This window comes from Nipponia nippon, unplaced genomic scaffold (assembly GCF_047370975.1).
Source record: "Nipponia nippon isolate SJK-2023a ecotype South Korea unplaced genomic scaffold, ASM4737097v1 scaffold_24, whole genome shotgun sequence".
In the NCBI taxonomy this organism is placed as follows: domain Eukaryota; kingdom Metazoa; phylum Chordata; class Aves; order Pelecaniformes; family Threskiornithidae; genus Nipponia; species Nipponia nippon.
The window spans coordinates 7512501-7525594 of record NW_028262341.1 but is presented as its reverse complement, the minus strand read 5'-3'; the positions used below and the strand labels follow the sequence as shown (position 1 = coordinate 7525594).

The window sequence follows — 13094 nt, the reverse complement described above, 5'->3', positions numbered from 1 at the left end:
CTTACAGCCATCCCATTCTGCTTTAAATACATCAGCCAGTAAAAACCTTGGTAGAGCAACCAGTGAATCTCTCTGGCGTCTGTTCCTCTCTCCCACCTTTTCTGGTTTGCTCACTCATCCTTTAGGCCATAAGGTCTTCCAGGCAGAAACTGCCCTGCGTGACACATGTGCACAGGGCAAGAGAGGGCTCCAGCCTCACACGGCGGCCCGCGGGTGCTGCTCTGGTGCCGACAACTGTAACAACACGTTTCCAAAGCCGCATGTGGAGGAGCGGTTTCCTTAGCTGATCACAGGTAGTCACGTCGTCTTAGTATCTTTTCTTACCCTGGATTCAGTGACCCAGGACTACCGAGGCCGGCCTTTACATTCACGTCATCACTTAATGCAGCAATTCCCAAACTTTGCTCCTTGTGACTTTGCATCACCTCCACCACACTGTATCGCTGATTTGACTTGGCACAATCAATGATACTTGAAAACACTACTAAACACCGATCCAACCTAGTTAGAGCAATTTAAAAGTACAGTTATAAATTCAACGGATTTCATCTACCTGATGAAATATATTAGGAAATACATCAAAGTGATATTTTCTCTGAAAGCCACCTTACACGATGCATACTTTCTGTAAAACTTTAACAGAGTGCAAACTTTTTTTCACTACTCCACAAAGAGACCAGCTGATTCCTCCTATGACTAATAAATTATAAAGAAGACTTTTTAAAGCAATTGCAGGTTTGTCACAGTAACAAGTGGCCACCTAAGTCCAGCCAAACTGCACAGAGCCATCAGAGAGCTGTGGTTTACTTAGGGAGTATCTGGCAAGCGACAACTATTCTGGGCACCTCCACCACCCACCTGCAGTTAAGAAAACGTTTCTGAAAAAAGGCACACAGAAGAGTTTTTTCCAAAGCAGAAACAATCCCACATAAATTCTGCCTTATGTTGCAAACCACCCTGTTTTGACCCAGCGGTACAGTTTCGTTGGCTAGCGAGCTTGCATTATTCAGAACATTACCAAAGCAGCCAACAGCACGAAAAAGCCCATTTTTTAGTGTCGCTTGTAAAAGACTGCGGAGGACTTATGGCAGTACGTCCCGAGAACACCAAGTTCTCGTCTGACCTGAAATGCACTACACGAGCGTTTAAAAAAATGCCCTGATTTGCCTCCAGTCACCACAAAATCCTTTCCTTATCCCTTCCTAAGCCTCAGTGCCAGGGAGGGGAGGGAGCCTCCGGGGCACCCCGCCCGCGGCAGCCCTCCCCACCCCGCGCCCGGCTCCGGGCCGCTCCCCGGGCCGCCCCCCGACCCCCGAGGGTGGTCCCGGCTCCCCCGGCCCCGTCCGGGCTCTCCCCCCGGCCCCGGCCCACGGCCGCAGCCTCTTATTTACCATGGCGTACCACCACCGCGCGAAGGCCATGGCGCTGCCCGCTGCTCCTCACCGCCCGGCCCGGGCCGCGCCCCAGCAGCCGCCTCCGCCCCAGGGCGGCACCCGCCGCGGCAGCGGCCTCCCACCGCCGGGCCCCACAGCAGGGCGGCGCCCGCGGCCCCGCCGAGGCCATGGGGCAGCCGGGCCAGCGCTCCGCAGCCCGCCGCCGCCGTCCCCCGCCGCGGCCACCCCCGCCGGGCCCGGAGCCCCCGCCGCCCCCGTCCCACCTTACCGCCGCGGGCGCCGCGGGGGGCGGCTGCCTCCCCGTGCCGGGCTGCGACATGGCGGCGGGGCTCCCTGCCGCCTGCCCCCGGCGCTGCTGCGGGCCCCGGGGAAGCGGCGGACGGCCGGTGAAGCGAGGGGCAGCCGGTGCCCGCGCACAGCGGTCCCAGCACCACAGCTGTCCCGCCCGGCGGCCGGTCCCTCCCCTTCCTGCTGGCGCCCGGCCGGGCCGGGGCTGGGGCCGGGGGGGCCGGCGGGGGAGGCGGGCTGCAGCCGGCGGCTGTGGCTCGGGCCCGGGCTGAGGCGACCGGGCGGGTACCGGGCGCGAGGCGGCGGCCCCCAGCGCCCCTCGCCTTGCGGGCGGCGGTGACAGCGCGACGCTCGCCCGAAACAAGAGTGGCTTTCCTTAAAAATAGGGGTTCTTGTGGAAAAAAAATGGACAGACACTTTGCTTTTCCTCACGGAAGTCGGTCCCTCAGCCTTTCGCCTTGGAAAAGCGCTGGGTTTGGACACCCGACCGTCAGCTGGAGGTTGGCGCCGAGGCAGCTCCCGCCGGGGACCCTGCCCCATCGGGGCTGGGAGCGGGGCAGCGGGTGCCTGCGGCTGCTCCGGCACCCGGCTCCTCCGCCAGCCTGGGCCGTCGCCTCAGCCCAGACTGGCACAAGAGGCCAGGGATGCCTTCCCGCCACGCGAATGCCCTCTTTTTTGAAGTCGGTCACGTATCCTGTGGGTCGATGTGGTGGTAACGCTCATGTCTAGAGGATTTACCGCAGCTCGGGTTATTAAATGGAAAAGCTTTCAAGGTCTGATGGGTTTTTAAGAGCAAGTCCCGAATGTCCCTGCCCATTTGAGTCTTTACACAAATGAGCTGTCCAGGATGCGCTGGCAAAACTCCACAGGAACAGGTAATGGTCAGTCAAAGGTGAAGGAAGATTACGGACAACCAAACCACCCTTTACGAAGAGCGGTTCCCTGAGACCGCCTCGGTAAAGAAACGAACTGCGACTGAAGTGGTGCAGCCAGTATTCTTGAAGCATTATGGCAAAACCGATGTGATTAATAACATGAAGCCAACCTCCGGTGAAAGGGGCTCAAAATGCAATAGTTGCTGGGAATCCAGTATGCTTAGCCATGTAGGTGAACACACACTCGTACACAGAGGTGGTGTGCAGGAATTGGTACGGTTGACCAGCTTTGTCTCGCCCAAGTCTTGTTTGTGCACAGCTTAAGCAAAAGACATAGGCAGCTGTGGTGTTGTGTGCTGGGGGATCCCGGGTTGAGGCTGGCTGAGTGGAACAGCCGTTGGATGAGTTGTATGACTCTGAAGAGGTCCCAGCAGCAGCGGTTCCTGCACGCCGGCACGTGCGAGGAGGCTGCGCGTAGCAGCAGGAGGAAGCAAAAATGTCCAAGTCTTTAGGGACTGCTCGCCACCTAAGCAGCTACTCCCTGCTTCCTCTGGGGAAGAGGCAGTTGGACTAAGTCACTTAGTGGGAAGTATGTAAACCCAATTAGTGCTTGTACCCTCTCCTGTCAGACAGAGAGATGGAGACAAGTGGGCGAGGGTGAATCCCTTGAGGCCTTGGGGAATGGTTTTAACCTCCAGAGTGGAAGGACGGGTTAAAGGCATCCCTGCTCCTCCTTTCTGATTTGCTCCATGCAGATTTATGGCTGGCCTTCAAAGTGTTTCGGCCTGTAACAGGTATGGGTTTTGCATTCCACTTGATGGGTCACCTGCCTAAAATTTTAAGTACCCAGCCTTTACCTGAGCTCTGTACTGCATCTGGCCATGGAAGTGTAAAGCAGTTACCTGGGACCAGCTTACAAGGCTGTGCATCTAGGAAAGGTGCTCTGGAGGAGATGAAGGGGAGGGATGTGCTTCAATGCATGGCTTTTACACAAGGCTCTTGCGTGCTGTTTCATCTGTGGTCACTCTGACAGGTCTAACGGATTGTACTGCATTCCTTGGCTGCAGGCAGCAGACCCTCCCTGCTGGCGCTGCTCCAGGAAGCCTTCAGCATGCTTCACCCCTCTCGTTGCTACGTGCCTGATGACAAGCAACTGGAGCTGACAGTAATTGAAATTGTGGAGCTGCACAGTAACGAGGCAGTAATACATTAAGTCCTTGGTGACGTCAGTCTGTATCATGCTGGGTGTTGAGGGTTCTGCTGATCCAGAAGCACGTCATCAGTTCTAAGCTCTCCTAGTAAGAAGTTAGGTATATAGATGAGATTTGAACACTGAATAGCTGTAGGAAGGAGGAGAGCCATCCAGCCACTCCAGTTCCCACAGCCGCTGCATGCTTCTGCGGTGTTTTGGAAACTGACTGGGCTCCAGCCTTGCAAGGAAATCTTGCTTTGGGGGGAAGGGGTTGGCACTGTTGTTTCTATTAGAAGGCTCCTCTAGTTTGCCACTGCTTTAAGAAACCATTGTTTATTGGCAATTTCTGCATAAATTTATTCTTAACTAGTTTAGATTACTTTTGTATGTAAAGGATGTAGACAGCATACATTTACCAGGGGACTGAAAAGCAGTTACTTGTTCCTCTAACAGAAGTGATCTCAGCTGATGGTGCCTGAGTCAGCTCTTGAACTACTGCAGGCCTAAACACCACTCCAACAGTTTGCTCATTTGGGTAAAGATTTGGGTATTTGAGTGGAGGAGTTGCTAGTAATTAGGCAAGTCAGTCCGACATTATCTTTAATCAGGAAAAAGCAAGTTTTTCTTGCAGCTCTCGGTAGCATACAGGTGTGTAATTTCAAAGTCACGTTGTATTTTCTGTTGCATTTTCTACTTATTCCTTCACAGCATCTGCAAGTGAACAAACCCACTAAAGCCTGCTGAGATTTTATGTGGCATTGGTAGTGGAGTTCTGCACAGGGTGGTCAGAAACTGATGTAGGAGACAATGGATAATCCAGACATACGGTTTGTTCAATGTATATTTGTTGGAGCAACAGCAGGAGGCCACGTCAGGAACTCAGGTTCTTTACTGGGATAATGTGTAATGTAAACAAGTATTTAAAAGCATTTTTTATGCTTTTAATAGTTATTTAGAGATCTGTTTCATGGAAATATTTACATTTAATTGAAGGTATTGGGAGCCTAAAATTGGAATCCAGAATCACAGACTCATTTTTCCCTACCATACTCTGTCTCCAAAGGGCACCAGTATGATGTCAAATGCCTCTGAATAAAAAGGTGCTCAAAATTCTGGCAGGATCAAATGAAATTTTTGCCAAGCGTATGTATTTTATTAGTATAACTTGTATAATAGTACTACTGCAAGCTTATGAGTCATTCACCAAATTTACAAAATAAAGAACAAAATCTCTTGTGTAATTGCATTTTTATTTAGGGTAGTTTAAAAAAAAATCTAAAAGTAAGTATAAAAAACAGTCAAGTTGTTTGCTTAATCTCTTTCCTCCTCTTCTTCTGGTTTACCGAGAAACTTGTCACAAGTTTTCGTTCTGTTCTCTTCCTCTCCAAACCAAAACCATCAGGATTTACTTTTTTTTTTAATCTGGTGCATGCAGTCCCACCCTGTTTTAACATGCCAACAGTGATAAAGATGGACAAGTACATTTCATTTCTTCTTCTACTGTTGTTGTTCCCAAAGTGTTCAGTAAATGGAAATTGGAATTTTCAGTTATGGAAATCCTATTTGTTGATAAGAGCAAATAGTTTGATAACATCCTTGCTCTATAAAGCAATAATTCAAATCCTTACCATTGAAAAGAAAGGTTTCTTTCTCTATATATAGATACCCATATTTTTCTACATGTTATAAGCATGTTCTCTTTTATCATATAAAGGGTACGACCTCTGCTTGTTTAGTGTGGTTTGAAGATTTCCTGCTGGACTCCATGTCCCTGCTGACTGGAAATTTCCTTTCCACAGGCAGAAATCCCAAGCTTTGACACCAATCAAGAGACAATTACAGTTTTCCTTGGAGTTTGTTGTTTTGTAAATCCCTAAATACGGAGCTGGGCTTTAATAAAAAGAAATTAACTATGAAATTAACTTTGAATAATTACTGGATCTGAATTTGGGTGATATGTACAAAAGTTTTTATTTATCCAGATGTTATATTTCATTACACTGAAATAGAGCAAATCCCAAAGCTTCAGCAGAATGTATCACATACAACCATCAGTGAAAAAAACATATGTTATAGCTTTCATCATACAGGACTTTGTTCGACCCCCATGTGTTTGGTCCTCTCTTTTCAGGCTGTTTCTACTGGGGAGGCCAAACAGTGCTGCCAGTTTTGGGAGTCAGCAAAGATTCAAGGCAGCTAAGGTGAGACCACCGTATCCCCAGAATAGTTCTAGCTGTTGATTTGGAAACAGTTTAGGAATGTGTGTTTCGAATCATTGATGTGTTTCAATATATATTCAGCTTTTAGCAAATCACTGGCATTTCTCTGGACTGGATACAGATACAAACAGTACAAGGTTATGACTCTGAAGTGAGATCCAAAAGGAAGTACAGCAGGATGAGCTGGGTGTTACCCCAATGAATGTCAAGCATTGCAGCTATGCAGGAGTGGCTAACCTGCAGCCCATTTCTGTCTTCCGGTTTTATCTAAAATGAACTTCTCTGAGATGAGGTATATTCCCTCAAGTGTACACTAAATTAAGGAATTACAGCAAAATGTATGTCCTAGACATTTCTGATTTTTATAAACCTGGAAGAACTCTGCTGAATGCAACATTTATACATATGAAAATGACAATACCATTTTTCTCAGATTCTCAAACTGTAGCCTTAGATTAGTCTGTAACTAGAAACTGCAGATAAAGAAAACTTTGGAGAGCACTGTGTGAGGAGAGACAAAAAAATCTATCTGTTTAGAAGTAAATTTTAAAGTTTTTATACACTAGAAAGTTTCAAAATCAATAGAAAATCATGCTAATAAAATACGTACCTTTTAAGCACAGTTTACATTTTCAATGTGTAGAATTTAGCAAAATGTTTATATTTGTGCCAGTGCTGTATCTTGTAACTCATAAAACCCATGCACGAGATAAAAACATTCGTGTACTTCTTGGACATTTTCTCACTTAATCCCCATTTGCCGCAGAAACAATTATTTCCTTGAGAGTAATGGCATTCCCCCCAGTGCAATGCTGCATTTATCCCCGATCATCAAGGTGTGCAATGCCCCTCAGGGCAATACTCACCTTCAGGTGAAATTAATCCTGAGATTCCTGATATTAATAGAGTCTTCACAGAGGAAGGGTTATGAAAAATAGCTGTGGTTTTCTAAGATACATCCTGTAAAACAAGCTAAAAATTGTTTGTATTGGTTTGCAAAGATGCAGTAAATCATTTATGTGGGTGACTTTCAATGAGTCATCCCAGGGTAACGAAGAAAAGATTTTTCATGATACCACATCTCTTTTTCTATTTTGTTTTATGTTTTCTTTTTCTCAGTGTCTTAGCTGTGCACAGATAAACATGCAATTAGGGCTGAAGAAACCCAAGACAGATCAAAGTACAGTATACAACTAATCCAAAAGCAAAAATAAAACCAACACTCGACTACTTTATATATAGTACATATATACATATGTATGTACATATACATGTACATATATACTTGTACGTCTGTCTTATAGCTATTTGATACAAGTATATGATGTAATGCACTGTATCACTAACCAGTATTCCCATGATTCCCAGGTGAAATAAAAGACTAATGACTAAAGACTAATGAATAATAATTTAAAGCAAAACAGCACTGAAAGATATAATTAATTTACACTGAACTAACTTACACAACAAAATATTAAGCTTAAAAGAGAATTTTGATAGAAACCTCGGAGAATCTCTAGGGCCAGGAAAGGGAGAAAAATATCTCCTCCACGTGCCTCTGCTCAGCCTTCCTAAGGGGTAGCCACAGCATAAGCCTTTAGTTGGATATTACCTGTAGCTACTAGTGACACAAGCAGCACACTGTGGCCATGATTCTTTAGTACCACAAAAGACGGTCATTTCTGTGGCTGTTCCTTGGGGCCCTATAGGAGCATGGTGCTGGGAGAGTACTGGACACTACTGCTTGTTAGACAACACTAAATGCTCTTTTGCCAACACTGCTAAATTTGTTTTTTGCTTCCCACTAGTGTTGTGAAAACTCTTCCTTGATGCTGTGTTGGCTGGGCAGTGACAATGCTTCTCATGTACTTTCTACAGCTGGCTATGAAACAAGACGTCAGTAATTACAAGAGTATTTCCACAGTATTTCCCTCTGCACTTGTGACAGGTTATGAAAAAACCTCTGGCAAACAAGAAATTCCTGTTGAGGGAGAAGGAAATTATAGTGCTGTATACAGCTTGTGAGCTGTAACACATCCACTGTTCCTGCAGGGATGCAGCCCTTGTGACGGCAGGGTTTGAGGACCCCAGGCTTTTGTTCTCATTTCTGGGGGAGGCTCTTGCCTTTGCTGACGGTAAACTGAGGCTCAGGAGGACTGAGGGATGTCTGGGGTCACGCAGGGTGTTTGTAGCAGATGAAGGCATTAACCCTGAGTTTTGTTTATGCACAACCCTTTCAGTCACACCACATTTCTGATCTAATTATCGAGCTTAAAAATGGGGCTATATAAACAATGAAGAAAAGTTGTTACATAGCTTGTCCTCTCCCGTGTGCTGGCCATGAGAAACCTAACTGTGGTTTTCATCTTAGCATGCACTCATGCGTAATGGCATGATTATGTGTGCAAAATATATTTGTATGCACACATGCATATTTGTGCAATCATATAAACACTTTAAATATATACACACATAAGTGATTTATTAATTGCACTCTAGAGTTAGGAAAAAATATTGTCAAATGCTTTGCCAGTCACGGTTGCATGATATGCCTGGGAACAGGGATAAGAGCAGACAATACTGTTCCTTAGGAGAGCATCGCATTGCTGAGTAATTGCAGATTGGCTTGATCGGGGTTGGTGGATGTTGTGCATTTAGCAGCCTTGTTAGCATCTGGTTCATCCTATACTTACCTCGGTTGACTAGTGCCTCATCTGAAAGTGAGACTAACATGTTAAAACTTGCATTAATATTAATAACCACATCTTCAAAATATAGCTCTGCTTACAGTGTGACATCCCTGAATCCATTATAGCCATCTACTGCTTTGCCATTACTTCCATGCTCAGATGCTTTCTCCCTTGTGTAGTTCCAGGTCTTCATCAGTAGCAACTGTATGCTCTCTACAGAACTGAGTCTCACATGTCTCTTCTTAAGTTATTACTATACTTTGTGCCTTTTAACAAGCACAACTTCCAGTCAAAACAACAGAAAGGAAGTAAAAGTAAGTACAGGCTGGTACAGAAGCATTTTATGGAAAATTGCAACATTGCTTCATAGGAAATTCTTTCCTATTTCAGAAATGTGAGAAAATAGGAAACTAGGATTGGTCTGAAGGGAAACATGAGTAACATGGAGAATATTTTACAGCTATATGCTGTTTTGAAGGCAGTGTATTTTTTTCGTAATTGAAAAAGAAAGCAAATTGAACTAACATTGAGCAGAACCAGAAATAAGTGAGCACCTGGAAACAGGACCACAGCACTCGGTGCAGCTCGGCTTGACATTTAGCTCAAAGCCCGTTAAAAAAAGCCCTCACCTATTGCTTGTTTCACTGTGGGCTAGATGCATTGCTCCCACCTGGGTAACTGATTGCAGCTATTTTGTAGCTGCAAAATAGCACAATAGCATAAACCATTGATTCGCCTGAGCAGCCAAGCGGCAGTGACAGGGCGAGAGCCTCTGCAGTGCATTGCTCGAGGACATCCCTGCTTGCTGCAGCTCCTCTTCCTGCTCACGCTCCTCTGAAAACAGACATGGTGTTAATGGAGCCAAAGTGCAGATAATTTCCTCGCAGCATGCACCGCTGTCTGGGGAGTAGTTCTCCTTTGTTTTAAGCCATGCATTAGTTTCATGTTTGTCCTGAGGTGTGCGGTGGGGTAGCCCTGCATTGCAGCCAGACCTGTTTCCATGCATGTTCAGGACCAGGTGTCAGTGCAGGAGTGCGGAGGACTTGGTTTGCGGTGACACTGCTGGGTAGAACAACCCAGCACAATTTAAATGCAGCTGATGTGCAAATCGTTATGAGATGTAACAGAGTCCTGAGCACATGACAACACACCAAATCTGTCATTTCTACCTGGGGGAATGTGCTGCTTCTCTGAGGCAGGTTGATGGAGCCAGCCGGCCCCATCAGCCGAGGCGATGCTCTGCTCCCTCCGGCCTGTGGCCATCCGAACGCTGCGTGCGGGTGGCCGGTGCCCCTTGCCGTGCAGCGCAGGCTGGCCTGGGCCTCCCAGGTGTGGGTGACGGAAACTCCATTTTCAAATACACAATGACTGTAGCAAATGTGGGTGGGTGGCACATGTACAGGGGCTGCGATATAAGATACACAGGAACTTACATTTTGTATACATCAACCCCAAATGTTGCAAAACCCTAAGTATTTCAAGTCAGTATGGGGCATCAGAGCAGTAACATCTGAGGGGAAGTACTCTGCTTCAGGAAATGCATTTGTTTGGTGGGGAACGACTTGCAATGACACTGCCAGGACAGCCACACCGTGCCCAGGCTTGTCCTGCTGAAACTAGCCTGGCTGCTCCGGCTCATGACGGTGGTGCGCTCTGCCCCCTCCCCAGACCCCTCCCCAGCACCAGAACCGCACCCCATCCCATTTCCAAAACCTGAGGTGCCCAGGCTACTTCCCGATTTCCAGGACAAGGGGCAGAAAAGCCCTTTAGCAGGGGAGCGGGGCCAGACCACAGGCATCCATGTCAGGAGCTGGATCGCACCCTCGCCTATGCCTGCTGCTCCCCTCATGCCTCTGCTGTGACTCACCGACAGCGAGTGCGATGACAAATCTGTCCTGCTCCGCTCTCATGAGGCCCCAGGCCAGTGGCACAGCAGCTTTGGGGTGGAGTAATAAGCTAAAGAATCAATGTGTAATTATTAAATGTGGCAAAAATAATGGCCTTGAGTGAGAAAATAAACGCTCCCAGCCTTAAGACCCTGAAAACTCAGATGAGGTTTTTGCAAACAGTGTATGAGCACAAGTGCCCACTTCCTATGCCAGGCACTGGGGAAATGAAAATCTTCCTCCACCGCTCAGAATTTGGCATAACCAGAGGAAATGTTGTCACTTGCGCTTGCCAGGGACCTGCTTCAAGCCTCACTGCAAGTAATGGCTTCCCACTGCCCCAAGTGAGTTTTAGTTTAAGTCCAAAAAACATTATTTCTGCAACAGTACTGCAGCATTAAAGTATGGTAACAGTACTTTTACATGAGCCAGGTCCAGATATCTGCATGTGTGAAAATCCCTTTGGATTGGAAAGAATTGGAAGTTTTCTTCCAAAATTGGAAGAAAGTGTATAAATCAGGACACCAAAGTCCATTATCCTTTTAAACCAAACTCCAGAAGGCTCTGCCAGCATTGCGTACTGCTGTCAGAAGATACCAGATCCTTTTTAATAGACGATTACACCTAAACCTGCTGTTAGCAGGTTGCTAGTGTGCTGATATGTGTGGTGAACAAGTAGTTAAGTGCCAGGGTGCCTGTGCAGACATTTCCTCCACATCCTCTGCCTCTGCTGCCAAAGCACGTGGTTTGCAGCTAAAGGCAGGGGACATACTCCATGTGCCAAAGAGAGATGATCCCCTGTCCCTGGGGAACCAGGACACCCCGGGGAGAGGACACACACACACTAAATAGAGCCCATAAAGCTGGAAATGCGAAAGGCACTCCCAAAGCACAGAAGGGCTTGGAGAAACCATGACAGTGGTCTGAGATGGGGAGCAGCGTCACCCTTTGCTCGCCTGAGCCCTGCTCTTTCAGGACGATGACAAGTCTCTGGGGAAAAGTTTGTTTGCGCCCTGTTTCCAGGGTTTACTGGAGTTGGTGCGTTGATTTTCTTCCCTCTGACCGCAATCCTGCCATTCTCCTCTGCTCCTCTCTGTCTGCGCTCTGGCTCTGGCATGTTTACAGACGGCAGGGTTGCAGACCAGATCTTTGAGAGATGCACAAAGCATGACTCACCCGCAGCTGGTGCAGAGACTATCACAGTGCTGGGCTGTTAAACCTGAGACCTTCCTTTCCGTACCCTGACTCTGCTGGTGAGCTGGGTCCCTGTGCACAGACCTGTTGACGTGTCTGTGCTTGTACTTCTTGTTTTTCTTGTTTGCCTTCCCAGAAATCTTGTATGGAAAGGTTTGCAAGAGTCATTTTAGGTTGGCTCTGAATTTCTGAGCATAGAGCAACAGCATGTTTGGGGTGAGTCAGACACTGCTGCGCTTGCGGTGTTGCAGAGGGATCTCCTGCCCATCACTGGGGCTGCGCTGCCTCCCGTCCTCTCCACCTCCCCACCATGCGCACCAGAGCTCTGCAAACCACCCGAAAAGCCATCAGCTACACCACATACCCAGGAAATCCTCATCTGAGCTACCAGGTTTTATACCCTTGACTTTCACAGTTGCAGCTGTCTGTTAAGACCTTTCTAGACTTTGCCAAATAAACTTCACCAGAGTGCTTTTCACCTCTTTTTGGACTGATGGATACTTAGAAATGTCCTACCGGCAATGCAGGTTCTTTCAAGCCGACGCATACCTAAGTTAATGTTTGCTGTACGTAGGCTTGCTTCTCCGCATCCCTTAAGTCCTTCAGAAGTGGTCTGTGAAGCATGCTGGTTTCAACCACTCCCACTGGGAATCAAAACACCATCAACTATGGATAAGTTATTAATTTAATTAAATAATACTAATCAACATTTTTTTCCTCGTTCTCTGGTGACATCTAGGAGTCTCAAGCACACACCCCCCCCCCTGCCATACTGAGAAATATTCAAAGATGTGGCAGAAAGACAGAATCTGAGGAGCTTAAGCTGTAAGACCTAGACAGCCCTTTCTATTGCTTAAAATGGCTCTGAACATCAGTGGCATGACGGCACTGGGTTTTCCTTGTCCCATGGTACGTTTGGCCCCAGCTCGCCTCTCCTCCTCGTCAGGATGCCCCAGTCAAACGACAGGCTTTGATTTTTGCTGCCTCCTCTCTCGGGAACTCCCTTCCCCGCCTTGGGCCGTGACTCATTTCCTCGTATGGCTCATCTCATCCTGTCTGCTGCTGGAGCTTATGGCTTGCTTGTCCCCTCTGCAGCCACAAAACTTGTTACAAAAACAAGTGAAGCTATCACATTGTCGGAGATCTTGCTTTTTTTCTGCAGCATACAGAGAGCCTTGTCTGTAGGCACCTTGATGAGGCTTTGTATACAGTCTGATATGTAAGGAAAGGTAGGGAAAAAATCCAGTTATCTGCACACAGAGCAGTTTTATATTCCTGTTGTGCAAACATTTGGAGAGGCGCCGGCGGCAATAACTGAAAAAGTAAAGTAGCCTCAAACTTCAGTATCAAAATCCG

The 13094-nt window shown here is 47.2% G+C and overlaps 1 protein-coding gene across 6 annotated transcripts in view; it reads right to left on the bottom strand.

Annotated features, from left to right (window-relative positions):
- The window catches only part of CAST (calpastatin), a 66379-nt gene extending 64537 nt beyond the window's left edge, over positions 1 to 1842 (bottom strand). For 5 of the 6 annotated variants that reach the window (XM_087761579.1, XM_087761581.1, XM_087761585.1 and 2 more), the window contains exon 1: positions 1663 to 1842. In XM_087761579.1, coding sequence (XP_087617705.1) covers positions 1663 to 1713 — 51 coding nt within the window. In that variant the 5' untranslated portion in view covers positions 1714 to 1842. Of the gene's footprint in view, positions 1 to 1391; positions 1464 to 1662 lie in introns of those variants that run through there. The other variant, XM_087761582.1, reaches the window with a different exon arrangement.
- Between the last annotated feature and the right edge of the window lie 11252 nt (positions 1843 to 13094).